Source organism: Plecotus auritus (assembly GCF_963455305.1).
Source record: "Plecotus auritus genome assembly, chromosome: 4".
Taxonomy (NCBI): domain Eukaryota; kingdom Metazoa; phylum Chordata; class Mammalia; order Chiroptera; family Vespertilionidae; genus Plecotus; species Plecotus auritus.
Window position 1 is genome coordinate 25,753,717 of NC_137775.1, and position 26,972 is coordinate 25,780,688.

A 26,972-nucleotide genomic window follows, 5' to 3' on the forward strand; every position below is an offset into this window, starting at 1 on the left:
TTCCTGTCAAAACTTTTATTGTTGACATTTGAAAAACAAGTTACTAAAAATACAACTAATGAACAGTACGTCGTTTGCCAATTTTTTCTTATGGTTAGACTACAAGCTAATATTTCAACTGTCCGAAAGCTCAAATAAATACTTAAGATATCAAATCAGACACATCTTTATTTTGCAGGATAATCCTCTTCCATACCACCACATCATAATTACAGGTTTTGTTGTCTTAAAAATAAAATGTTTAGTAGGAATGGGGTTTTTCTTTGCTGTGTTTATTACAAAACAGTTTCCTCTCTCAAAGAATAGCTGCTATCTAAGACCATGACTCATACTTTCAAATAAAAATAGAATACTGAATTTTGAATCCAAATAGTAACGGCTCCTAAGTGTGGTTTTTATAGGCCACTGCTTGCTCTCAGAAAAAAACAAAAAAACACACCAATAAACTAATACTTTGTAATCTAACTTTTATGAGCTTGTATTTCTTAGTTCTTGGCAAAGCTGTTTTTCTTCTTAAACATTTGCTGAAGTGTTAAACTAGCTTAAGTTTACCAAAGTAACAACTTTTTTTCTGGGGTACACTTCAAAAATTAGTCACCCTACAATGTAGTGTGTTTGAATTAAGGAAAATGTTATAACAGATGTATACAGTTAAAATGACTAGGTGTGGTCTCTATAAACAACTTCTGTTCAGAAATCTGTATGTAGAGCTAACGTTTACTTCAGCATAAACATTAACAAACAGGGAGGAAAGAGAATCAGATCTTTAACAGAGCTGTACTTGACCATATCTTATAGACAAAGCAGAATTACAATGCATGTAACAAAAAACAGTAAAAGTATTTTTAAAAGTTGATAGTTACAAATAGGGTACATTAACAATTTTCTACTTTATTTCAGTACAATTTTCAACATACAGTCTACTATTTTTCAAGATATTTGAAGACTTAAAACAAAACTTCTATAGACTACTTGCAAACAGTAAAATTTAAGTAAAATGCTTACATTCTTATTTGAAAACAAAAATCATGTAAAAAAAAATGGTGGGTGCAAGTTCTGCTCTCTGTTGCAATCTCATGTCAGGTTTATTATTCCTAAAAAGAGAGAGAAAATAAAGATTAGCAAAGATATAGAGTATGAAAATGATCTATAAAAGTCATTGTTCCTAAAAATTAACTGGCCCACCAAACCCAAGAATATCTGTTAGAGTCATTAACAACTTGAAATTTTCTACCTTTTCTTCTTTACGCCTGTCCTTCTTTTCTTCATTATTTTCCATGGTCTCCTCTTCATCTTCAACAATCCCATCCCCTTGGTATTTGTCATGAGTCCATTTTGGACTGCTACCTGACTTTTTGAAGTTAAAGCGCCCTCTGCCACGTTGAAAAGTACCACGACCTCTTCCTCTTTTGGCCCAATAATCCACACCATCATCTCTGTCATCATGCTACAGAAAAGGTAAAAATGATCATCACTGAAATGTCTTTCATGTATGGAAAATTATTATATCCCGAAATTCTAAGTCATGGTATAAACTCCTGATTTGGTTTAGAGGTTGGTAATGTTTTAAAACACAATAAAAGAAAACCAATAAAATTCAACTTTTCAACAAAAATTTTGTCAAAGCAAATAATTACATTTTACTGCTTAGTAACCCAAGCATTGAGAGTTGCCCAGACAATTTTTTTTGGAGAATCTCAACTGCTAAAATACTGCCAAATTTCAGATTTTTTATTTTTCCTTCCCATTATTTCAATCTAAGTCCACTTGTTACTACTTATATTGCATGTAAATGAGACCAATATTTTTCCAAAGACTTTACATTAGTCATAAAGATGTGAAAAAGTTATAAAAATATCAGTACAATAATATCAACATTAAACAGGTGGTATGAATTATACCTTACATATAGAAACAGATTTTAAATCTAAATCTATGTATATTACACATCAATCTTCAGGGCTAGGTCATCTCAAATCATGATGGCATGGTCCCTAGAGAAATGCCTCAACTTATTTCTTCTTCACCAATCTGAAGTACTTGAAGCTATTATATTCCAATCTTAATTTTTCATTAACTGCATCCAAATAGTTTCACAAATTAATAATTATTCCATTAATCAAAACAATCTGCAAAACTAAAAAGTACCTGACTTTGTGGACAAGTCGATGAGTATTATATCCCAAAGTTTTCCTGTAATGTAATTTAATTAACTGCTACCCCCCCACACACAAATGAGAAATAAGGCAAAATTATGCCCCTGTAGGAGACAAGAGGCATAAATGCAATGTTGCATAACCTATGGATTACTGATATTGATCAACTGCCCAAGTCACTAAAACTTTTCTTCAAATTATATGATATGAGCACTTTTTTCAAAACAGAATGTGCCTTTGTGCATATTCATGTAATACAGGTCACCCTCCTGCATGACTTAAAAAGCTCAATTACACATGCAATTAACAGACTATATAAAGGAACACTTACAATTCCTAATAATCTATCTTTACCAAACAAATGAAAACATTACTAGCTAGAGGTGTGCAAGGCTCCATAAAAAACAAATTTAGCAACTATCAAAAGTATAAATTTCAATGCCATAAAGTTTAATTTGAAACTGGAAATGAACTATTTTAAAATAGTCTGCCATTCAAAATAATGCTCATGCCATTAGATAATTTCAGACTCCCTTTGGTATCAGCACACCCAACTCCAAAGTTGTTGTTTTTCGTTTGTGTATTTACACAGTAGTCCATAAATTTGTGGGAAAGGCAAACAGGTTTTGTCGTCAGAGGCATGAGTTTCTATCTTAACAGAAACTTTGTGACTTTATTTCATTTTAAAAGAGAGAGAACCTCGAGGAAACACAGATGATCTGTGAAGTGTCCAGCCCAGTGTGTGACAAAAAAAGGACTCAATCTACTGTGCTAATAATGTTTTATAGTGTTTACTATGGGAAGTCACTGTTTCTGATCTTTTCTATGTATTTACTCATCTAATCCTCACAACCACCCTACCAAATATTGTTACTAATACCATTTCAGATATGAAAAAACTGAGGCATAGAGAAATTGAGTAACTTGCCCAAGGCCACAGCAGTAGTCCTTTGCACTACCTTTGTACCACATCACCTACAGAATACATTTCCCATTAATCTTGGTAACAGTGAATGATTACCACACAAGTCAGCTAAGAGAAGAAAACAGAAAAAGCAGCAGCAAAGCTAGACATGAGGTTAAACTAATCAGTACTTATAAATTTACAATCATTTGAAATTGGGTTAAAAAAAACAAAACAAACAATGGCTAGAACATTACACTATATATTGTACTTCAGAAGTGACATTTTAATGCTAGCATACTAATCCTCAAGTTCTAACACCCATACTAACTTTTAATCCTCAAGTTTAATCTTACTACAACTTTTAAAAATTATTTCACAAATGATGAAGGGCCAGAGAAGTCAGGTATGTGCAGTACACAATTAAAAATGTTATACATGGAGGCCATATAACAACCAAGATCTTCTGAATCCCATTATCTCTCCTCCATAGAATGATTAAGTATCAAAGGGTTAAATTCATTAAAACTCCAATCTTGAACCCCCTTTCCCACCAAGGGTTTTCTCTTCCTCAGGATACAGCATCAACTCACCACCAAGAACTTGCCCACTGCAGCACTTTTCCACTTGCTCCAACTTCATATACTTGCCCTCCATAGAATTTCAGGTTCTAAGACTATTATAGCTCCCGGAGTACTTATTATTGAAAATATCTCCATATCTGCATAAATCCAAGTTTTAAGATAGGAAATTTCAGAAAAGTATGCAACAAATGTTACTATTACTCAGTACTGGAAGGACAATTCCGTGCTTGCAGAACCCCGGCTTTGGAGCCAAAACATGGCAAATTCTGACCCCACTTCCACTAGCCATGTAATATTAACTTTGGTCAAGCTGCTCAATTTCTGTGCCTCAGTGTTTTTCATATGTAAAAGTGAAATGATGGATTTTATAAGCATGAAATAAACACAGAATTATGCCCAGAGTATCATTAATACTAAGTATTATGTTTCATTAATATAGATAAACCTTCCATGCTGGTAAATTATTTTGAAAGGATCTAGGGCCGTGGTCGGCAAACTGCGGCTCGCGAGCCACATGCAGCTCTTTGGCCCCTTGAGTGTGGCTCTTCCACAAAATATCATGGCCTGGGCGAGTCTATTTTGAAGAAGTGGCGTTAGAAGAAGTTTAAAAAATTTGGCTCACAAAAGAAATTTCAATCGTTGTACTGTTGATATTTGGCTCTGTTGACTAATGAGTTTGCTGACCACTGATCTAGGGGAATGTCTGTAGTTTTCAAGCTCATTTCCTCAGAATTATATTTTTGTTTATATTCCTATTCTCAACACTAGCTGTCTGAAAAATCTAGTTATCTTTACAGAAAATCTTTTAAATATCCATGTAAAAACCAGTTGTCATTTCAATGGCTCATTAAGAACCAAATTAAGCCCTGGCAGGTGTGACTCAGTTGGCTGAGCATCTTTCCATGCACCAAAAGGTCACCAATGGATTTTTCTCTCACACATCCATCTTTCTTTCTTTCTTTCTTTTCTCTCTCTCTCTCTCCCCCCCCCTCCCCCCTTCTCTAATATCAGTAAAATAATGTTTGGTTTTTTTTAAAAAAAAGAACCAAAATAATTAACTTTGGGACGATTTATAAAAAAAAAAAAATGTATTGTGTTCATTTTACTTCTAGAAAACATCAGTTTGTGCCAAATGCACATGTATGCTTAATACAGAAATGTGAGTTTTTAAATATAACCCAGACAGCAACATATAAAATGTATGTTACCACTACTTCTTAAAATAACACACCTATTAGTAAAACTGCTAATTACAGGCCATCCTAAAATGATTATGTCCCAATTTAAGGTAAAAATATGATATCAGGTTATGAAATAATGCCACAAAAAAATGAAGGTTATGGCCTAAATTAAATATTTGTACAATAGTAAAAGTATTTTTTTAAATCTACTAATTTTACCTCTCATTTATCTCCTTTTGACCTTTCACATATGATCTACTCTCTGGCATTTTTACCATCACCCAACTCCTTACCCCATCTTTCAAAGGTTGGCCTTTTAATCTCTCCTCTTCTGACTGAGAGATCTTATAATTAGGCTTTTGTTGTGACCCGTAAAATGATGGCTCCTAAATTTCTCTTCCTCTCTAGATATGCATTAAGTAACTACCCATTGCACATCTCTACTTGATTTATCTTGGGCTTTTCAAGAACAGAACTTAATCTCCTCAAATGGGTTTCTTTCCCTTGTATCCCCTATATCTCGAGAGAATTTCATCTCAGTACCAAAACCCAACTAGTGGGTCTCTGAGTAAGTCCCCATAAATGTTACTTGCTTAACTTTTCTCAAATCTAGCCCCTTAGCTCACTCAAAATCACTCAGAATCACTCAGATGTATCTGTTCACAACCATGATTCTTCTAGAACTGTTTAAAATCCAAACTTACAAAAGTATTATGGCTTTCCACAACTTAGCTCCTGCTTTTGCTTTATTTTCCAGAACTTATACCAATCATCTAGCCACCTGAGTCCTGGAATTCCCTATATCAGGATATTTCAGTACTTCTGTTATCTACAGTACACCTGACCATTTTTTAAGCTCAAGAGTCAAGCCAAGGTCCTTTACCAAGTTTTTCTGAATTACTCTGTCCTTTGCAATAATCCACCATTTCCTCCTCTGGAGAAAATCCACAATACATATATAGAATGCCTGCTTCTCCCTTACTAATTTCTAAGCCAAAAATGGAATTATATCATATTTCTCTTCCCACCCTTCAGACCTAGCATAAATAACAATGTTATACATAAATTCTTAAATCAAAAAAGAGATGGATCTTTTAAAGTGCTCTATACTGTAACAATAAAATGCCTTTCACTTTCCAGATTGTCAATTCAAACAACTCAAGCATAAATTTCTCCTTATAGGAGTACATGCTTAGCAAACATTATGCATAATGTACTCTGTAAAAATTTAGCATTTTTGGACTCTTGGTCATTAAAGTACCCAAAAGAGAGGCAACTGGGAACTAATTTCTGAAACAATCATATTGTCCATTCTCCAAACAAAATATCAACCTACTTCAGAATATAGCTCTATCCTCTTAGCTGATATGTCATGGAAATTCATTCAGGTTTATTCAAATAATACATTCATAAAAGCCAAATGAAAGATACAATTCTGTAAATCCAGTACTATCTTCCTACTTGCTTCAACAAAATAACTAGGTCTGCATAACTAATCTCTAAAACATGACTTCCCTGAGAAGCTATGACAGAAATGAATGCTTCTGTGGTGGTAGTTTTGGTGTTTCGTTAAGTCTGTGTCTGTAATGCAGGACAGACCCTTCTCCTACATGTCAAACTGCAGAAAATTTCCATCACTAACTAGGGAATCTTTCATAACCCACCTCCTCTGGTTTCATTCCTTAGAAAACTACCTCAAGGAAGTAAAGCATCACAAGGAAGCATCAAATGAGTGTATCTAGCAACTTCCCTAATGAGAATTTTCATCCTCCTTTTACTCCAAAGTTAATAGCCTCCCTGAAATCCTTAATTACATGTAGAATTCTTCTCCTTGTCTTTCATTGAAACAACTGGCTGTGATAATAAACAGTAAATATTAATGAGAAGTTTCTACAAGTTTCACTGTCTTATAGACAGATAAACCATATTAAAGTTCTCTGAATGTGGCTATCAAATCAGGTATAAATTTTAGACACCCTGATCAGCCCATAGGTGATGTCAATAAAGAACAGACAGGACTAAAGGAACCCACATTTTCAGTACTTCAAACCATCTGGGTAATGAATGAACTTTTGTTTAAGAGTTCCCACATTATGGTGAAATCTTTTCATAGCAGTGAATAGCTGTGTGCTTTGAAAATTAATGCAAACCAAATAAAGACATATCTAACACCCACCAAGAAGTACTTCTTGCTCTTTGGGGTATATTCTGGATCCCATTCCTCTTCCTTCGGTCTCTTTTGAAAAGTAGTATTTGAGTTGTTTGGACCAGTATTTGTCCCAGCAAAAACTCCTCTGGCTCTTCCTCTGCCTCTAATTCGAAACTGATTAACATTAACAAAGTTGTTTAGTAATGCAATTAAAGGTATTTAAGTTACATGCAAACTCTTAATTTTACTGCAGTAACAAAAAACGTATTTCCTAATTTCCTTCCTAAATCCCAACTCATAGCCACTGAGGATGGAAAGGATGGCCATTTTATATCATAGGCAAAAAACATTGCCTTCTGAAAGTGAGGTTAAGAAGAAATGCACAAAAACTAAGTGTTCGAATACTACACTCTCCATGGCCTGACCTAGTATTTTTAAATAAAAATAATCAAATTGGTTCTTTTCCCTTTGACTAGCCAAAAGAGTTGTCTAGTTCCTTTGAATTATCACAGGAGCCCCAAGTGTTCAACTATACCTATCACCAGTTAAGCAACGCTCTTCTTTTTCTCAATGATCTACTCAATTAACTCTAAAATAACCAACTAGAACTCGATCAAGATAGGAATCTGAATCTAAAAATTGAAGAGTCAAAAAGAAAATGCACTACTAAGAAGTTATTAAAATAATTAAAACATGAAGGTAATATGTATGCTATGTAGAATAAAAAGTTATGGTTCCTATGGTTGATACACATATAAACAAGAACTTGAAGAAAACAGGGAAAAATCAAAATGAGACAAACATGGATTTTTAAAAAATTTTTTAGGTATCTTTCCAAAACTAAGTGATTTTTAAAAATGGGTCTCAATCCATAAATCTCCTTGACTCTTGGACCTACAAGCACTATGTATAGTTATTAATTCCAAAGTTAAGAAATGTATCTAGTTTATATTGATGCTTCTAGATCTCAAAATGGCATTTCTTTTAATCAGGCAAAAACATTTATTACTCTGTGTACAAAGAAAGTATCATCCCACTCCGGACCCTCCTCCCTTCCCCTAAATGGCATTTCTTAAATGAAGATACTTCAAATACAATTTCATTTTTCAAGACTAATTCTAACTGTATGAGTAATGATTCACATAACAATGTGCAAGTCATATAATTTAACTTTCCTTATGTACAGTATTCTAAGGTAAAGTCCTATCAAATGATCAAAGATAATTTTATCACTTACAAAGGTTCCTCGTGGTCGACTAACTCCTGCAAAGCCCGAGTATTCTTTCAGTTCATGGTGAGTTTTAAATTCTTCTTCTCTTTCCTTCTTACTCTCCTTTTCTTCTCTAGAACTGGGAGAAGAAGGTGAAGCTGAAGAGGATGAAGATCGAGAATGATCTTGCTCTCTACTTTTATGTTTACTGAAAAATAAAGAAAACAAGAAAAATGTGCTATCTTTAAAAACGATGAAGAACCTGTTGAATCTTATAATAAGAGGGATATTTTTCAAGCCAAAAAACTATCCCCTATTACAATGATTACATAACTAAAGTAATTGGGTGTTAAACTTTGACAGTCTGTTTCCATTCTCCTTCAATATTTGTTTTACATCACTACTGAAAATCATACTAGCAGTCTGGAAACTTCAAGTATGAGGTTCAGTTCTTCCATATTTTTAACTTTTTGTTTTTGTTCTTAAGGAAAGAAAAAGAAGAGTAGGAAAAGGCAAGTTTCAAAATGACTGCAGTTTGTATACCATGTGATAATAGTTGGTATGGTTTGGGCCATTACTCCGTTATAGAAATAAAAAAACACATGACAGTACAATAAAAAACACAAGTAAAATCCACCATTTACCTAATGAATACCAAAAATAAAAAATAAATAAAAACGATTATCTATGATACTTAGTATTCCTATTATTTATTTGACACTATGGTGATCAATACTACATGACTCTAATACAACACCCGAAAAGGTCATACCTGCAATAACTCTTACCACTGCTAACAGTATCCATGGAAACATTACTTTGAAAGACTAATACACATTGCTATTTCATAAAAACTAATCCTTCCTCCCCCCATCTCTCCCATGTTAAACCACTAGATATCAGTTTAAAATTCTTGTACTCTGGGTGTTATGAGTTGAAAAAGTGCGGAATCAAGCATAACGAACCAAAGTTCTTACACAAACTGTTTCTAGAAATGCACTGCATTGAAGTCCAACCTCCTGATGTAGCCTGGATAATAGGACACATTAATTTGTCATTTTTTTTTTCAGTGTTAGCTTGCTATTCCAAAGTTTTTGTCCTCATCCACCATAAGCCGAGTAAAAGACAAATACATTTTTGCTGTAAAACAAATAATTTTAATTGTTTAAATTTAAACATTCGATTACACAGTCAAAATTGAAAGCAATTAAGCTGACAATTATTAAAGGCTAATTAGAAGCTAAAACCTAATTCAGACAGTTTTAACAATTACCTGTCATCTTTGTAAGATTTGTATTCCTTGTAATCTTTTGGAGTTTTTTCCTGCTTTCTTGACCCACTGGATTCCCTGGAGCCCTTGGAATCCCCCCGTTCTTTGCTTCTTTCTTTTCTCCGACGATCAATGTCATGCCGAAGATCAGCAGAGTCACACCTTAATTTTTTATCTCCCTATAAAAGATAGATACAAAATAACTTTCAGGGGAGAGAAAGAAGGAAAAATATATTTATGTACATATATAGCCAAATTTTATGCCAGTTTCTAAAGTGACATTTTAGGATCAGAAAAAAAAAAAAAGGATCATAAACTACTTCCATACTTAGTTTTTGTTAAAAAAATGTAGTTGGTTCTTTTTACTAAATCATTATGTACACAAGTGCAGTGAGACTGGAAAAGTTATTAAAATCTAATTATCTTAAAATATCCTAAATTGTTGTGAAAAACAATCCATCAATTTTTGTGCAATAAAATAATTATTTTTCCACTCAGCAATCCTATTATCCCTCATCTTTCAAATGGCATTTTTTTAAGTACTTGAACATTGACAAAGGTTATAATCTGTAGTTGTGATGTAGCCATCTGCCTATAAAGTTAAGATATCCTAAAGTAATGGTTCTAATTACTTAAACCTCATTATCATCAAGCTCTTTCCATAGATGACCAACCCAATAAAAACCACTTAAAGGATTCTGTAATTTCCATAACATGCAACTAGAATATGATTAATGAAACCAATTCAAGTTAAACAAGGGTAGAAACAAAGCCAGAAAGACATTATTCCCAATCCTGTACTCAGTATCTTGGGCCATATACTGCCCTTTCTCAATTCAGGTATTGCAACGGACATTAGTTTAACTGGGTCACAATTCACCTCCTTCTTGTTCCATTGCTTTTTCAAATACTATATAATTTAGGAAGATGGAAAGAGGAATCTAGGAATGAAGAAAAATTACACATCAGTAAGATGCTAATAATGTGGACATCCTTGCTAGTATTCAACAATAAGTAGTACTGGGAAGTCTATCTATAATATTCATAAGCATTCATAAACCTGAAAATATAAGTATATCTCCAAATAATATCAACTACTCACCTATTTGCTCCCAGGCTAACCAAGAAAAAAATCTAATCAAGAGCAAAAATATCTAATCAAGAGCAATACCTATTCATCTAGTTATTACCAAGCCCACAAGTAACAACCTAAAGGAAAGTGGAAATAGTTTGTAAACTCTAAACTATATATATATCTTACACATTAACATATATATAATTCATTCAGACAGGAAGATGAAAGATAAAAGGCAATGTCATATCCACTTGTCCATCCATCAGTAATAACTATTTTTTCCCCTCCAGTTCAAAAACCAGTCAGAGTAACTAGAGAAGCAAAATACTCAGTGTCGGAGCACAAGGATAGACTAAATTGTTGGCAAAACAAAACCAACACTGAATCCAAGATATTGAAAGTAAAAGCCAAAATGGGTATTCACTTCTCAGAATTGGCTTTTCCAAGATCAATATACCCCATGCAAAGAAACCCTTTTCTTTCTAATCTCTACATTCCATATCTAGTAAGTCATATTTAAAAATTTGTACACCACTATTAAAAGCTTCTAGTAATAAAAGTGCCAATGTTTCCATAATAGGCCCATTGTTCAACAACTTTCCAAAACAGATGTATTCTCATTTTTCTGAATGGAAAACCAATGTCCAAGAAGCTAAATGTTTTCCAAGTATCAGACAGTATTTGGTGACAGCCAGAATTTCAACAAAGCAGTACTTCCAAGTCACCTAACCTTTTCATTACAATTGCTCCCTTTCTACTTTTCCCCAGAATAATCTGAGCGCCCCCCGATCCCCACGAATGAATTTCATTCTCACAGAGCCCCACCAAGCCAGTTATTCACAGAGTCCTCTCTCAAGTTTAAAAACATTTACCCCCCCAAAAACCCCACAAATATTCTAATAGTGACATATAGTTTTTGTTCCAAACATTCATTTGTAAATCAGTTATTAGGATGATTATTTCTTAGTCCAGATCAAAAATGCTCAGCAGCCATGGTATTACTTCTGTGAAGAACCTACTGGTATTAATTTAGGCACACATAAATCAAGGAATATTTATTCCAGCTCATCCATTTCACTACAAAACTTTATAGAAACCCTAATATAATTTGTATCATTGCTTTTAAAATGTCCCTTTGACTGCCCATTGATTCTTTACCCTTTTCTTGGAAGTAATTTCTTCCTTTCATTAGCATTTTTTAAAATTACTCTTGACTGAGGGAGCATTTGAGATCTTGCTCTCCGCATCTATCAACAGTTTGTCTCACATAAACTCTTATGAAAATCACCAAAAAAATAAAAATCTACTCTTGGTTTCTTAAATAAGTGGTATACTGTCAGCCTAATTTCTTCTAGGAAGGGAATATTGTGTGTGCGTGTGTGTGTAAACATTTTGCCTAGACAAACTATGCTTCATACAATATTAACAAAGCTAAACTTAACATTAAAAAACTGTCCCTTCAAAACATACCTTTTGAATTTCTTCTTTGAAAACTCTCTCTTCCCCTGCTAAACGGGTATGCTTCCTCAGGGCACTTGGCGAGATGTCAATTCTCCTTAATATAAAATAAAGTCTATTTGTAATAACATTAACTTAATGGTACAAAAAAACCTTAGAATTTTTCATTTTTGTGAAGAAAATACTGGAAAAGTATTTCTCTCCCAATCGACTAATTTTTAGCATAGTAAAATTATTAATCTAATTATGACAATTAAGAAATATAACTATTTCTGTTAAATATGAATTAAAATGTTTTTTCAACCATATTTTTATATATGAATGAAGCCTAACCTTTATCAAACTTAATCAAAAAAGAAAAATTTGTTTTAAGTATTATCATTTTAAGTGTCCATCATCATACAATTATAATACAAATACAATTAATATCCTCATTGAAAGCAGAAATAGGATCATTTACTAGTATTCCTAAGTGTCCCCAATATTTTTATTCAGTGGATCTGTAATTTTATTTTGCACCTTTCCTTGCCTTTTTAAGCTTGTGTCTGTCAGGTGCAACTTCTCAGCACTTCCTCAGCAGTCACCAAAAACCACACTTACTATGTAATAAGTACTAAGTTATATATTTTATAGCCAATAACAACCAATTGTCACCACCTGCAAAATAGGCATTGTTATCCTTATTTCGTAGATGGAAAAAAAACTGATGTTCAGAGATTAAATAACTTGTTCAACCCAATTCAGTGAAGTGACAGAGCCAGGATTTGAACACTTACACTTATCTGACTTCAATGTTCATGCTCATTTCATGAAAAATAATTCTGCCTCTCCACCAAGCATTTTTATTTTACAAACTTACTGGAATTAAATTAAAGGGTTACTCTAGGCATCCAACCCCCTCCCCAAAAGCAAATGTGGTAACTATTTTAATTCCACACCGGGGAGTAATAAAAGAGTATTCTAACAACCAGCTTAAACCAAATAAACTGAAAATTAAGAATAAATGATAAATTACAAACTTTTCAAGACTGGAAATATATTCAAGGTATAAATGAGGAATAAAACCAAAGTTCATTTGTATCATGATGATAACAGTTCCAATATAATCTTGTTTAAACAGTGTCTTCCTATCAAAATAGCATTTTTATATGCCTATTCAAGAGTACACATACCTGTGTATCTCAGGGCTCTTTTGGCGGGTACTATGTTCTTCAGTGGCTTTCTGATAGGAAGTGAACCTCTCATTTAGGGTCATCGCAGGTGATTTGAAGTATTGCTCTGTTGATTTAGGAGAAATACTGCCCAATTAGTTATCTTTACTTTAAGAGGGATATTCATTTGTGACAGAAGGGCATGTAGCAAGTGAAAAGAAAATAAAAATATTCAAGAAACCTAGCAGAAAGGAATCAAGTGTTACAAGAGTTCCTCCTACCCTGTCCCTTTTATAACTCTTGTACCTCAACAGGAAATTGATATAAAGTTCCTCACAGGTCCTTGTCAGTACTACATATAATCCAAAAACAATAAATAGATTAAATTGAGAGTCTTTAATTCCATTTCAATAATGCACTATTTCAACAAACAGAACAAAAACAAAATGTGAATATCCTTATACCCTGCCAATTATGAACAAATGGAAGTTACTTCAAGTAATCATTTGTAGAAAATAAAAATAACATAACTACATTGCTGGTTTTAGTAAACAAAATTATTTCATCAAAAACTATACTGACAACAAAAATTGGATTTAAGAAAAGACTTAATACTGCTATTTCAATTAGAAAATATTTTTCAATTAACATTCATTAATTATTCCAAAAATCTGGCATCTTGGCAAACCTGACAGCACATTTGATATTAATGCCTTGTCTTTCTTTTAACAATTTTTAAATTAGTGATATCAATACTAATTTTTAAACTAGTTCATGGTATGTTGTAAATGTAAAATACGAAAGACGTGTAAGTCATGAAATGTTACATTACGAAGCAAGCTATCTGCTTAACAGGTCAACATACATCTGTGTCAACTTACCGCCCAGTATCCAGCACATGTCTCATAACCAATTAAAACTTGAAACGGCCACTACAAGGGTAGTGCCTCAATCTTAATTCCATGAAACCCAGGAATTTGAGCTAGCAACTCAGTTTTTATGCCATTTTTGCCAGGAAGACAGAAGATTCAACTTTGCCTGTATCTTTCAACAGCTATTTTACTTTGAAACATGGATTTTGCCATTTCAAAACATATTCCAGGACCTAGTTACAATGAAAAAGAAAACATCACTGGGCATTTTCAGCTCTAGATTAAGTAAGAGCTGTTTAGATCGGTTGCACAATACCAATAATAAAACATAACTACAGTTCTTTAAAAAAAAAAAAAAAAGAAAATGAAAAAGCAAAAAATTTTGTCAAAACCTGATCTCAAAATTCAGCAATAAATTGTAAAATGTGGAGACAGGTAAAAAAAAATGTGAAAAAAGAAAAATGTTAATGTTTCATATTTTATGTACCACAGTAATATGGTCATAAACTGTTTCACAAACCCAGTTATAGCCAAATAAAAGAATTTTGTTACCATGCTTAATTACAGTAAAAAAAATTCATTAATTATTCAGTTTTGAAATATTAACTGCATAAAGAATTGCTAGTGATAAGTTTCAGCTATCACAATGAGTTGTTCTCGCGTCAAAAGACAAATTTTTTTAAAAAAATGGTTTTTAAGACCAACAGCCATGGTGATTCCTGAATAAGAACCTATTTCACAGAACGCTGCCTTTTTAAAGACAAAAACAAAACAAAACTTAGAACCTAACTGCCCAAAAACTCATACCCTAAACCTTTGAAAATAATTTTGAAACTAGAATTACATAGTGGTGAAAACAGCACATCAGAACTTTAGTTGAAATGATTACTTTTATCATCTTTAGTACCTAAAGAAATCTAACCATTATCCTAATTAGTTACTATTCATGTAATCATTACTAATCTACTTTTAAATTTCTTGAACTTGTTTACCTTTTAAAAATACTAATATGGCCCTAGCCAGTTGCTCAGTGGTTAGAGCATTTGGCCCATGGACTGAAGGGCACAGGTTCTATTCTGGTCAAGAGCACGTACCTTGGTTGCAGGCTTGATCCCGGGCCCCAGACGGAACATGTGCGGAAAGCAACCAATAGATATCTCTCTCTCACATCAATGTTTCTCTTTTCCTCTCCCTATCCCTTCGACTCTCTCTAAAAATCAATGGAAAAAAAAAATAACTTCGGGTAAGGATTAAAAAATAAAGTAAAAAATCCTAATATGCCCATGGCTCAGAAAAGAGATTCCCAGTTGAGGGCACATGCCCTGGTTGTGGGCTTGATTCCCAGTTGGGAGGCTTGTAGGAGGCAACTGATCAATGTTTCTCATTGATGTTTCTTTCTAACCCCCTCTCTTCCCTTCATCTCTTTCTAAAATCAATAAAATATATTTTTTAAAATCCTATTAATTTTTTCTGGTTTATTTATCATGTAGAAAAGTTAAGTATTATAACAAATACTAAGACAAGATAGGACAATCCTGTTTTCCCACAAGTTTCAGGTTTTAAAAGTTGAAAAAATTCTCAATATTCAGTAACAATGCTGTCTGACTTTGTTATAAATCTATGCCGAATACATTGTCATACACATGCAGGTAATGGAGGTGATCTGTAACGATTCTGCACTTCAAATACAGTATAATGTCACATTTCAAATAAACTTTCAGCATTAACAAAATCTACATCATGTTTTACCATGATATAAATTTTTAGGGTATGTTTTAGCTCTTAACATTTCAATTGGTTTTTATTAAATATCTTCATGCTGGCAAGACTGAGAGCACTCTTCATGAAACACTCCTTTTTCCAAATTTTTAATGCTGTCTGTATTCTTCCTGTCCCTGGGCTACATTAATTATTAAGCATTGCTGTTCATTTTCTTCTATTTGCAGGAGAAATTCAATTCACAATACTAAGCATACTAAACATACCTTTAACATGATGAACCAAGGACACAATGTGCTGAATAAATGACTCTGAAGTGCTCTTGCTGGCCTGAGGCAACTTAATGTGGTCAAAGATGGATCGGAATTCTTGCTCCTTCTTGACAGAATGGACAAGTGTACTAGCAAGTAGCCTGTCTTTAGTCAAGGAAGCAGGTCTGGAACATATCGGTACACACACACACAAACAAAACATACCATTGGTTTGAATATGAAAATGGGAAACATTCAGAAAATAAAAAAAATAAATGCAATATTAACTAACCACCCACATTTAAAAAGCCATTTTATTTACTGGGCATTAATGTGAAATTACCTGTTAGAATCATCAAGAGGAACAGGGGCCATTTTGAGTTTGACTTCAGGACGATGAGAATCGCTGGCTATCATTTTAATCCTAAGTGGGCTCTCCTCTCTGAAGGTAGACTTTTCTCGTGTATCCATATTCTTGTGTAGAGGGGGACTGTAATCAAAGAGGTCTTTGAGCTTTTCAGACTTTACCTGCTCAGGTGACTGAGTTTCTTTCTTTACTGTTATTCTCTCAGAATTTTTGTCGTCTTCCTTGTGCTTATCTTTTGTAGTGCTAGGCCTTTCCACTACATATCCAGTCTCTTTAAGTTTATAATTTTTTTCTTCTCTAAATCCATCACTTTCTCTATTGCCTTTCAGTGAAACTTTGGACTTGTACTTGTTTCCTTCCTCCTCAGTATTCCGGTGAGATGTAGTAGCAAAATTTTTACCCTGATCTGCAAGGACTGACTTCCTGAACTGTCTATAATCTTCTGTCTCCTCTGTGTCATCCCCTTCTGAATCATTAAACTTTTGTTTTCCAGACTCTTTATCACTGAAGTAATCTAGGGCTTCCTGATCTTCCCATTCTCCCTCTGCCCTCCCTTTCTCTGATCCTTTCTCCTTTGGAGCCTCTTTATCCCTGGTATTACCCCTATCAAGCAGGAATACTCTAGACTCTTCATCTGTGAACCTGTGAATAAGCAAAGAAGAGGATGGTAACTCTGGATTGCATTCACTGTGGGTAACTTGCATACTTAAATGCACTGCCCGATACCACAGGACAAGTAATGAGGGAAAAACCCTACTGAAAGTGTTTTCAGATTCCACTTCTGAAACAGTAAAGGCATCCATATAGCACTTAGGTACTGAGTTTTTAAATCAATTTATGTAGACTTCCTGAATTTTAAAAAGCAGAAGCCATTCTCAAAAACCTGTTCTTACTCAGTCACAGCCCACAAATCTGCACTAACATCCAAATTCCCAGATAGCCTATAACATACTAGTACATCACAGCTTAAGTTTAACTTCTGAGGCTAAGAATCACTAGTAAACTATTTATTTACTTAATAGTATTCTACGTATGATTATACACAAAATTTCAGATTATTTCATTTAGCAACACTTGAAATTAGAATTCTAACCAAGTATCTGTTTCAAATATTACTACTCAGTAATATCATCTTTTCTATGGTCAAGCAGATTTATTAAAAATTGGCAGCTGGACTATTTATATCACATAAGTTAAGAACATGAAGTGGAACTGCATTATTTATATAGGTCACATTATAATGCTGAAGAGAACAAAGTAAGCTTTCAATGCTCTAACACAGTGGTCGGCAAACCGCGGCTCGCAAGCCACATGCGGCTCTTTTGCCCCTTGAGTGTGGCTCTTCCACAAAATACCACGGCCTGGGCGAGTCTATTTTGAAGAAGTGGCGTTAGAAGAAGTTTAAGTTTAAAAAATTTGGCTCTCAAAAGAAATTTCAATCGTTGTACTGTTGACATTTCGCTCTGTTGACTAATGATTTTGCCGACCACTGCTCTAACATAAAAAATTAATCTCTAAAAATTTTGTTTTTACATGTTAGTTATCAGTTATGCTTTACACTACTCATTTTTCGTTTACATTCTTAATTCTGAACTTATTGAAAATGGATAAAAAAGGAAGTACATAAATTAGTTTTTATTAAAACACACTTAACTTGCAAAGTTAAAGAGATGTAAGTAAAAACAACCTGGAATTAACTTATAAAGGAATTCATGAGTAAAAATAGCTAAATACACATAGCAATGCAATTTTAATTCTCTTAAATCCAAAGAAAATTCAAAGAATAAAACTATTATTTTCATCAAAATTCTCTTTTAGTTCTTACCTTTTTAAGAATTTTCCTGTCTTTGCAGTTTCCTGATCTCCACCATCAGGATAAAATGAAGAACGTCCCCTAGCCTCATCTCTTGGAGCATTCTGTGGTGTGATTGTCTTTGCAGGGCTTCTTCGCGAAGGGATGTGATGAATTGGACTATTCTGAGAAGGACTATATCGACTAGATCCATTTCCAACAGAACCAGACCCAGATCTTTCAGGACTATGCTGAATGGAATGTGAATGCTGAGAGGGGGTGTTTTTTGCAGAGTGGACTGTACTGAGCATGGGCGCATCAGAGCAAGATGAACTCTGACTAGGTGGCGTAGCAATTGGTGAAGGACTATGGGGTGACCTAGGACTATTATCATAAGCTGAAAGGCCAGGCCAAATATCACCAGATGTGGCTGATGATTTATTAAACTCATCAATAGATTCAGATGGGTCATGTTCAAATGTATCTTTCGGTTCCTCCTGTGATTTATTTTTCAAAGGACTCTCTTCTTGGGGCTCCCCTTCAGATTTTTTGGTTTGTTTTTCCTGAGACCCTCGTCTTTTAGAGACAGGAGATTTGCTATATGGGGATGAAGAACGAGAAGAGGATGATCGTGGAGACCTAGAGGATCTATATGACCGGCGAGATCTGCTTCGGGATCTTTGAGAAGAAACGGATCTTCTTTTTGGACTTCTGGAACGTGAACGACCTCGTCTAGGACTCCTAGAGTGTCTTCTGTTCCAGACAGGTCTATAGCCACCTCGATGATATCTACCTCCTCCACCTTGATAATACCCTCTACCCCTTCCTCTGTACCCGTAAGGTCGTCTCATTCCTCTATTATTTCTGTAATCTCGCCGATAATCTCTAGAATAAATACGATCTCTACTACGAGACCTTGAATACGTCCTGGAACGAGACCTAGAACTAAAAATGAAATAAATATCAATGCAATGAAAATCAACTATTCCGTCCTACCATTCTAAATAGTCCAGGTTGAATATAACATGCAAATCAATTGTCAAAGCTAAAAATGTACATTAAAAAACAACACATGTACATAAAAGTAAAAGTTTACTGTTTTTAATGAAAAAAGTATCATTTCTAAGGTAAATATTGAGAGACTAAATTAAAGACCTTAGAAATGAAGGCACAAAAAATGGGGGTAAAAAGACATATTCAACAAAATATACTAACAAATTATAGTACATTTATTCAAGCACTTAAATAGTATAAAAGAATTTTTAACGGCACAGAAAAATATTTATCAATGAAATACCATTGGCCAAATGCATACATTAAATATAAAGTTAGGCTTTGAAAAATAATACAAAAAATCATAAACTAGTATTAATTCTTAATGAGATTATGGTCACTTATTTTCAACCTATGGTTTCCATTTTCTATGCTAACTATGTATTACTATTTAAAGACAGACAACTGAAGTTAATCATTTTTAACAGAAGAATAAACTTATGGATACCTTTGAGTCAGAAATAGTAAGCAACTATGAAATCATATATAGATTTACTGCCAAATAATTGTTACTTTATCTAATTCATCTCAACACATAGATAAAAACAAGAAATCACCATATAGTGCACACAGCACAGTAAGAATCTGATATATAGAGTCAGACTAGCTAGATTCTAATCTAACCTCTGCCATTTATTAGCTTACAACTTGGACAATTTTCAATTTCTCTAATTTAAAATGAGAGTAACAACAGATCAATTTGACAAGATTCTTTGAGAATATATTAATGAATTTAGTACTATTTTATATAGTAAGCACTCCATAAATATTAGATGGTATCACTATCATTACTGAAAGACTTAAAAAGGACAGTAATTCACCTGTATCTCTTCTTTCTAGAGTGTGACCTTGATCTTGATCGAGAACTAGACTGTGATCTAGACTTTGATCTTGAAGAATGTGATCTAGAATTGGAGCGACCCATTTCTTTACTCCTAGTAAAATGAGAGACCAAAATAGGTTAAAAATCACAATATAATAGAAAGTTTTACATTATTTAAGTTATTTTCACCAACTGAATTTTACAAGGAGAAACTTATATTCATCATTTTCAAATGAGTACTAAGCCAGTCAATTATTCCTAACTAAAAACTGTATTTTCACTTGCATGAAAGGTATCCTATAATAAAATCCTAATATGCAAATCAACCAAACAGAACTGACCAGAGGAACGACTGGTTGTTATGATACGCACTGACCACCAGGGGGCAGATGCTCAACGCAGGAGGCGACCTGCAGCGGTGATGGGGGGAGAAGGGGTAGCGGGTGGCACCAGGCCGCCCGCCCCACAGTTTGGCCCTGATCACCGGCCAGGCCTAGGGACCCTACCCTATATATTGGAAATAGTTTCTTAGATTTAAAAATTAAAACCTGGCAAGGCTACTCTAACACTGAAAAAACAGGATGATGCAGCACTGACATGCATGGACTCTGGCTTGCACATTTTGTGGTCAGCCCTGATTCTGACATAACTGTATGACAAAGCCAATTACTTAACTTCTCTCTGCTTCAGTTTTTCCACCCATAAGATGGGGAAAATGCTACTACTGCCTCAGAAGGATCATGTTATGTACTACTTTTTATAATCAGGGTAAAAAACTGTAGCTGCCCATACAACAGCAAGATGCCTTTTACCTGCATGAAAAGTATGGTCACTGGTGCATGCAGCATCCCGTATTGTGAGAGGGATGTCCGACTGCTTGCTGTTTTAGGCCGGATCCCCATGGTCAGACATCCCCCAAGGGCACAAGGGACCTCACCCCTCCCCCGTGCACAAATTTTGTGCACCAGGCCTCTAGTTATATATATATATATATATATATATATATATATGTATGTATGTATGTATTGAAGACACAACAGAAAATTTCTATGGGCTGCCCCACCTATGTGCCTCAATAAGTCAGAAAGAGCAGTAATACCAGACTGCAGCAGTATTAGATATTAATCCATGCCCAATACAAATGACTACCTCCCCCATAAAAAAAGATAATATCAGAGTATTACAGATAAGAAACCTGAGACAAAATACAAGTAGCATAATATTGAAGAAAAATAAACCTACCAGACTTATGCTCTATCCACTGAGTCAAACCAGCTAGGGCATGCATAATGGTCTTGAAATGCTTTATGGCCTTGAAATGGGACTAAACTGAGCACTTCATGTACACAATACTGACTAGAATGGTGGATAGTCTCCTAGTAGAAAAATATCTCTGGACTCTACTCTCAATATTCCTAACTGCAGAAAATGGACTTATATGATAATGCCTAGTCTATACTGTAGCTTTCTGGTAAGAAGATGAAAAAGAATAAAAGATAAAGAAACTGGAGAGAGTGCTGCGAGATTGGAACTACAAGAAGAGAAATGGATACCAGTATTCTAACTTTTCCAAACACTATTTAGTATCTAATGTAATTAGTATCTAATTAGACCTCAGACATCAGTAACACTACTAAATGATGTATAAGATCTACTCTTCACAAAATTTTATTTACGTCTGTATCTCCCAAGTTTACTTATGCTATCGTTTCTAAATTTCCACTAAATTACTCAAAATTCATAATTTCTATAAGTGACTCACTAAACTAATAACCTGCAATTGCCATATATTGAAACCATTTCTCCTACCACCAAATATTTTTGAAGGCATTTATTTTACCTACCTTGACTTTGCTCAATATTATGAAATAGTATTTAAAAGTTGAATTATGTCTGCATACTTCCTCATGAGAAAACATAAATGACAAATTCAAGGTTTCCAATAAATATTTCAAAATAAAACGTAACTATCCTTATACAGACAATTATCAGCTTTGTCTTCTCACTCTTTATTCCAAGTAAGTAAGAAATACATAAAGACAGTATGCTCTTCAGAAATGTAGTGAGGACATGTAACACACTTAAAAGATTATGCATGCCCTAGCTGGTTTGACTCAGTGGATAGAGCATCAATCTGCAGAGCATCAATCTTCGGACTGGAGGGTCCTGGGTTCGATTCCGATTCAAGGGCACATTGTCTGGTTGCGGGCTCGATCCCCAGTAGGGGGCGTGCTGGAGGCAGCTGATCATGATTTTTTCTCATCATGGATGTTTCTCTCTCTCTCCCCCTTCCTCTCTCTGAAATCAACAAAAATATATTTAAAAAAAGATTAGGCACAGTCATCAACTTTCATTACATTAGCACCAATGTAAAAGGGAAAAAACTAACTTATGGAACTCTTGTATACGTAAGGAGATTAATTAGGCAAGATTATTTTGTCTTGCTTTACTTTTAAATAGCTTTGTGTGTTCTGAGTCTTTAAATAGATGTGTTTATAGAAATAGAAGCAGACATACAACTTAGAAGCAGGAGAGATAAAAAGAATCTTTTTCCTAAAACTAACTTTTAAATCTGGCTTACTCCGTACAAGCCACCAAAACAAAAACAAAAAGACCACATCACTTTTAATCATTCAGTCTGAATCATGAGTGTAGCAGTCACGTTTTCTCAAGCTAAACTGAAAACTAGAAAAACGAATGTTATATACCTTGGGTTTTATGCAGGATAGAGCAATCAAGTGAAGTCTTTGAGATACTGTAAAATTCTTCCTGGAGAAAATGTTCTCAGATAGTAAACTCTAAATTCAAATTCCTGGCAAAAAATAAAAAATATGAGTTTGATTTATGGTAAATTCAATACACACAGTTTATAATGCCTCATACTCAGCACTACAATACTCTTAATAAAGGCACTAATGATTTCAGGGAAGGGGAAATAGACTTAGGAAATAAAAGTTTTAACCATAAAAGCTTAAAGAACTTTTTTGTTTTAATCGGAATGCAACAGTCTATCATGAAACCGAGAGCACCTTTACTTTTTAATTTAAATACTTGAATTCTAATTTCAGCAATACGATTTTTAAAAAACATAAGCTATGCTGTCAACCTACCAGAAAATTTCAAAGAAGCTAACATAATGCCATCTTGACATATATATGTAGTATTCTTAATGCAATAGTTTGTAAACTTATCTAAAATGAGTTTATTTTAATGATCTGCTAACTTATTCTCCTTTGGCCAATTCTTTTTATAGTTTCGTTTCACCTGAAACTGATTCTTTACAATTCATATGACAACCATCACAGTTAACTCTAAAACATGTGCCTAAAAGTATTTTGATAAAAATATATAGCAAACATTCCAATAAAGAAACAGTCAGGCCCTAACCGGTTTGGCTCAGTGGATAGAGCGTTGGCCTGAGGACTGAAGAGTCCCAGGTTCGATTTCGGTCCAGGGCATGTACCTTGGTTGTGGGCACATCCCCAGTAGGGGGCGTGCAGGAGGCAGCTGATCGATGTTTCTCTCTCATCGATGTTTCTAACTCTCTATCCCTCTCCGCAAAAAAATCAATAAAAATATATATATTTTTTAAAAGTCAGTAAATTAAACAAATATCTTCCTAATTTACTAATATTCAAATAAATTTAAATTTTGCACAAAATATTTAGCAGTTATCAATACTCTTCCTAAACTAATTTACTACTAATATTCAAATAAACTGAAAATTTGCACAAAATATTTAGCAGTTATCAATACTGAAAAGGTTTGCCTTGTAATATTCAGCGATTGTCAATTATGTGCAAAGGATAGTAAAAAAATACTACAGGAGCAAAAGACAAACTAAGGAATACAGGTCCAATGCATGCCTACACTGAAGGAATTCATAATCTGACTTACATAAAAACAAACACACACATTAACCTGAAAATCTGTGAACCTTACCAAATAATGGATTCAATTTAAAGAAAAAGCAATAAAATTAGAAATACAAAACGGAAGAAATGGTAAGATTAAACTGGTAAACCAAAAAATATATTCCCTCAATACCCATGCCCGGAATGTCAGGGGAGATGAAGAGAGCTGAGGATCAAGCTAGGAAGGAGGAACAGAAACCTAGTGTGTGAGGGAAACATACTAAAGTAAAAAGTAGCATAAATAAATAAATGGCCAGAAACAAAGGATTTCTAAAGTGCATGCATACTTATAGTTTTAAAAATATTAACTCCCTCAAGTGGGCAGAGAAAAACTAATCTAAATTGGTGTGTTATGAAACTTTATTCTGACCTAGAAGTCCAATACTACTGAGATTTACTGCTGGAAGTGATACAAGGTGCGTTTTACTTCTTAACAAATCAAGGCTAATTTTAATTTCTATATATCCAGACAAGAACCAACAGCCAAATCTCTACTGTCATGATTTTTGAAGTTCTAAGAAAATGTATATTAGAAATAGCAACATGAAGGGGAGAGAGGCTGTAGGCTGTTAAGACTAGTGTGTGTGTATATATATTATTGCGCACAATCTATAAATATATTCAACTATCCACACGAAGAATTCAATGATCATATTTAAAACATGGCATACAATGTTTTATAATCTTTAATATAAAATATAAGTATTTAACATTTTACATTAATCATATCTAACAAAGTCAGAACAAAGACTACAATCAACTCAGCTAATTTTTTTAAATGCAAATCTATGTACAAAGCACTGTGCTAAGTACTACGGATATGTGGCTATGTAAGAGATCCCTGCCCTCCAAAAACCAACTAGCGAGGAAAAGAAATAAATCATAGCAAACTAAATATCTAAAAACCAACCATGTGCCAAGAACTGTGCTTACTTTTAAATCACCTCATTTAATCTTCATAATCTCATAAGCTACATATAACTCATCTTTCAAATGAAAAGAACTCCAAGCTTTCATAATTTCTGAATTTATAAGGTGCCTATGCCATGCACTATTCTAGAGTTAGAAATAGAACACTTTAAGTGAGACATGTTGGACCTTTTGATTCCCTATCCACTTCTTTGTTAATCACTGTAAACTACACAGAATTCACTAGTGTTAAATAATTTTGAATGTTTCTGTAAACTCCCAATCCAAAGCTCTATGTAGAACTGAAAAGCTTTCTCCATTTCTACAAGTCTTCTCCTCAGACATCTAGTACAACTAGCTATCCACATGTCAGTCAATAAACTAGAATTGAGCCTATCAATTGATAAGTTTTTACAATTCTGTCTCCCAAGTACTAAAATACTATTCTTCTACATGAAGAATCAGCTCTACCTAAATCTCCATTGCCACCATTTTAATTATCTTAAGGGGAATTCCAACACGGAACACATGGTATCCTTAAAACAAGACGCTATAAGCCATCAGTAAACACTTTGATTCACTATGAGTTATTTTACACACACAATCCTTCCCATCAAATTATTTATCCTCAATTGGCTAGGATTACATAAAAATGCAAATAAATTTGTAGCTGTTTTTCCTATGGAAAGGTTCATATCTAAACAGCAGCGCAACCATTCCAAGTAGACTCCAATTGGAAAGAGAATTCACATGAGGAATAATTCCCCACAAAAAAAAGGCGCTGCTGCAAGATGTCTGAGATTTGCCAGTACTGCTGCTTGGTTCTGATGAGGTAAATCTTAAAAGTAAATAAAGCCAATTTACGGACTTTTAATTTAAACGAGGGCAAAGTCACTAGCCTCAACTCACCACTCCCCACCCATTCACCCCACCAACTACCAATCATGGCTGCAACATTTCTGACACAATTTAATGGGCTGAATCATTTGCTCAAAGGACATGGCTTCACTTGTACTGCTGGACAACTAACTGCCCTTTCGGCCCGGAAGTCGTATGACCACACAGAGATTGATCGACGAAGGCCCGCTCCCCATGCTAGGAGTCAGTAACTAGGCACCAACTCCTGGAGCCAACAGTGCACGGTTCCTCCAAAACAAATTGGGTTGCCAAGGGGATCCGAGAAGATTAATCACGGAGGAAGTTTTCCCGAAACACCAAGGGCCCGAGGTGGATGCGGGATTCAGTTACGAGAGACAGAACAGCATTCTACACATAGTAAGATAACAAAAATGAGGCGTAAACCGACGGGTAGCGTGAAGCCGAGGGACAGGAGTTTAAAGACGATGCGGGGTGTCTACTGCCCAGAGCACTTTGCTGCAGATCATAATTACTTTACCAAAATCCTAAAGGCCCAGAAGAAAGGTGGCGATCCCAGCCAATGAGGAGAACCCAAGTTGCACCACTCGCGGCCTCAGGAGCCAGAAGGCGGGGAACCGAGAAAGGAAGCGCGCGTGCGCGGGCCCAGCGTTCAGCCGGGCGCGCGCCGGGGTCCAGGCCGAGGAAATGGGGGAAGGGTTGAAGAGGATGGTATGCGCACGCGCATGGGAAGGCCGCGCGCGGTCTCGGGGTCTCGACCAGGTTTTTCGCCAGGCGCGCGCGCACTGTTCTCGCTGCTAATCACCCCCCACTACTTTTGGCACGTAGTACCTCGAAAACCTGAGGGAATCTGACGGAGAAACACATAAATAACGGCACAACGTCTCCTGGGTTTTTCTGTCGCCGCCAACCCGCCACCACCCACAAAAGACTCGGTACTCACTACCCTTGAATGAATTCGCTACCCTGAATGCAATATGAGGCCTACCTGACACGCCGAACCAAGATTCCCGGGACTTATCTTCGTTGTAACTACACAGCGGCCATTTCCCGACTGAAAAACGGGAGGAAAACCATAGAGCTATCTTCGACGCGCTACCTCACCTCCGTCACTTCCGACTTGGGGCGTGGCCTCTGGTGCCGCTAAATATCTGAGCAAGCCCCGCCCACCCTCTCGCCTTAAACCGGCTCCCAGGCCGCTGTTAAGACGTTGCCTGAGGCTTTCTGGGAAGTCTCGTGGCTGATCTCGCGCGAATTC

The 26,972-nt window shown here is 34.9% G+C and overlaps 1 protein-coding gene across 6 annotated transcripts; it reads right to left on the minus strand.

Moving 5' to 3' along the window:
• BCLAF1 (BCL2 associated transcription factor 1) lies at positions 1-26,972 on the minus strand. Of its 6 annotated transcripts, none has more exons than XR_013960419.1 (14): positions 26,703-26,972; positions 22,724-22,827; positions 20,014-20,127; positions 18,173-19,084; positions 16,324-16,989; positions 15,996-16,165; positions 13,160-13,265; positions 12,000-12,084; positions 9,458-9,633; positions 9,162-9,324; positions 8,212-8,392; positions 7,002-7,148; positions 1,235-1,447; positions 1-1,094 (listed from the first exon to the last, which is right to left on the minus strand). XR_013960419.1 is itself a non-coding variant. In XM_080664758.1 (13 exons), the coding sequence occupies exons 3-13, from the start codon at positions 20,115-20,117 to the stop codon at positions 1,089-1,091; spliced, it is 2,766 nt and encodes a 921-aa protein (XP_080520884.1). In that variant the 5' UTR covers positions 20,118-20,127; positions 22,724-22,827; positions 26,703-26,972; the 3' UTR covers positions 1-1,088. The 6 variants fall into 6 exon arrangements, 4 of the variants coding, with proteins under 4 accessions (XP_080520884.1, XP_080520886.1, XP_080520887.1 ...); XR_013960420.1 differs by having other exon boundaries at positions 18,173-19,078; positions 26,703-26,831; XM_080664758.1 differs by lacking the exon at positions 9,162-9,324.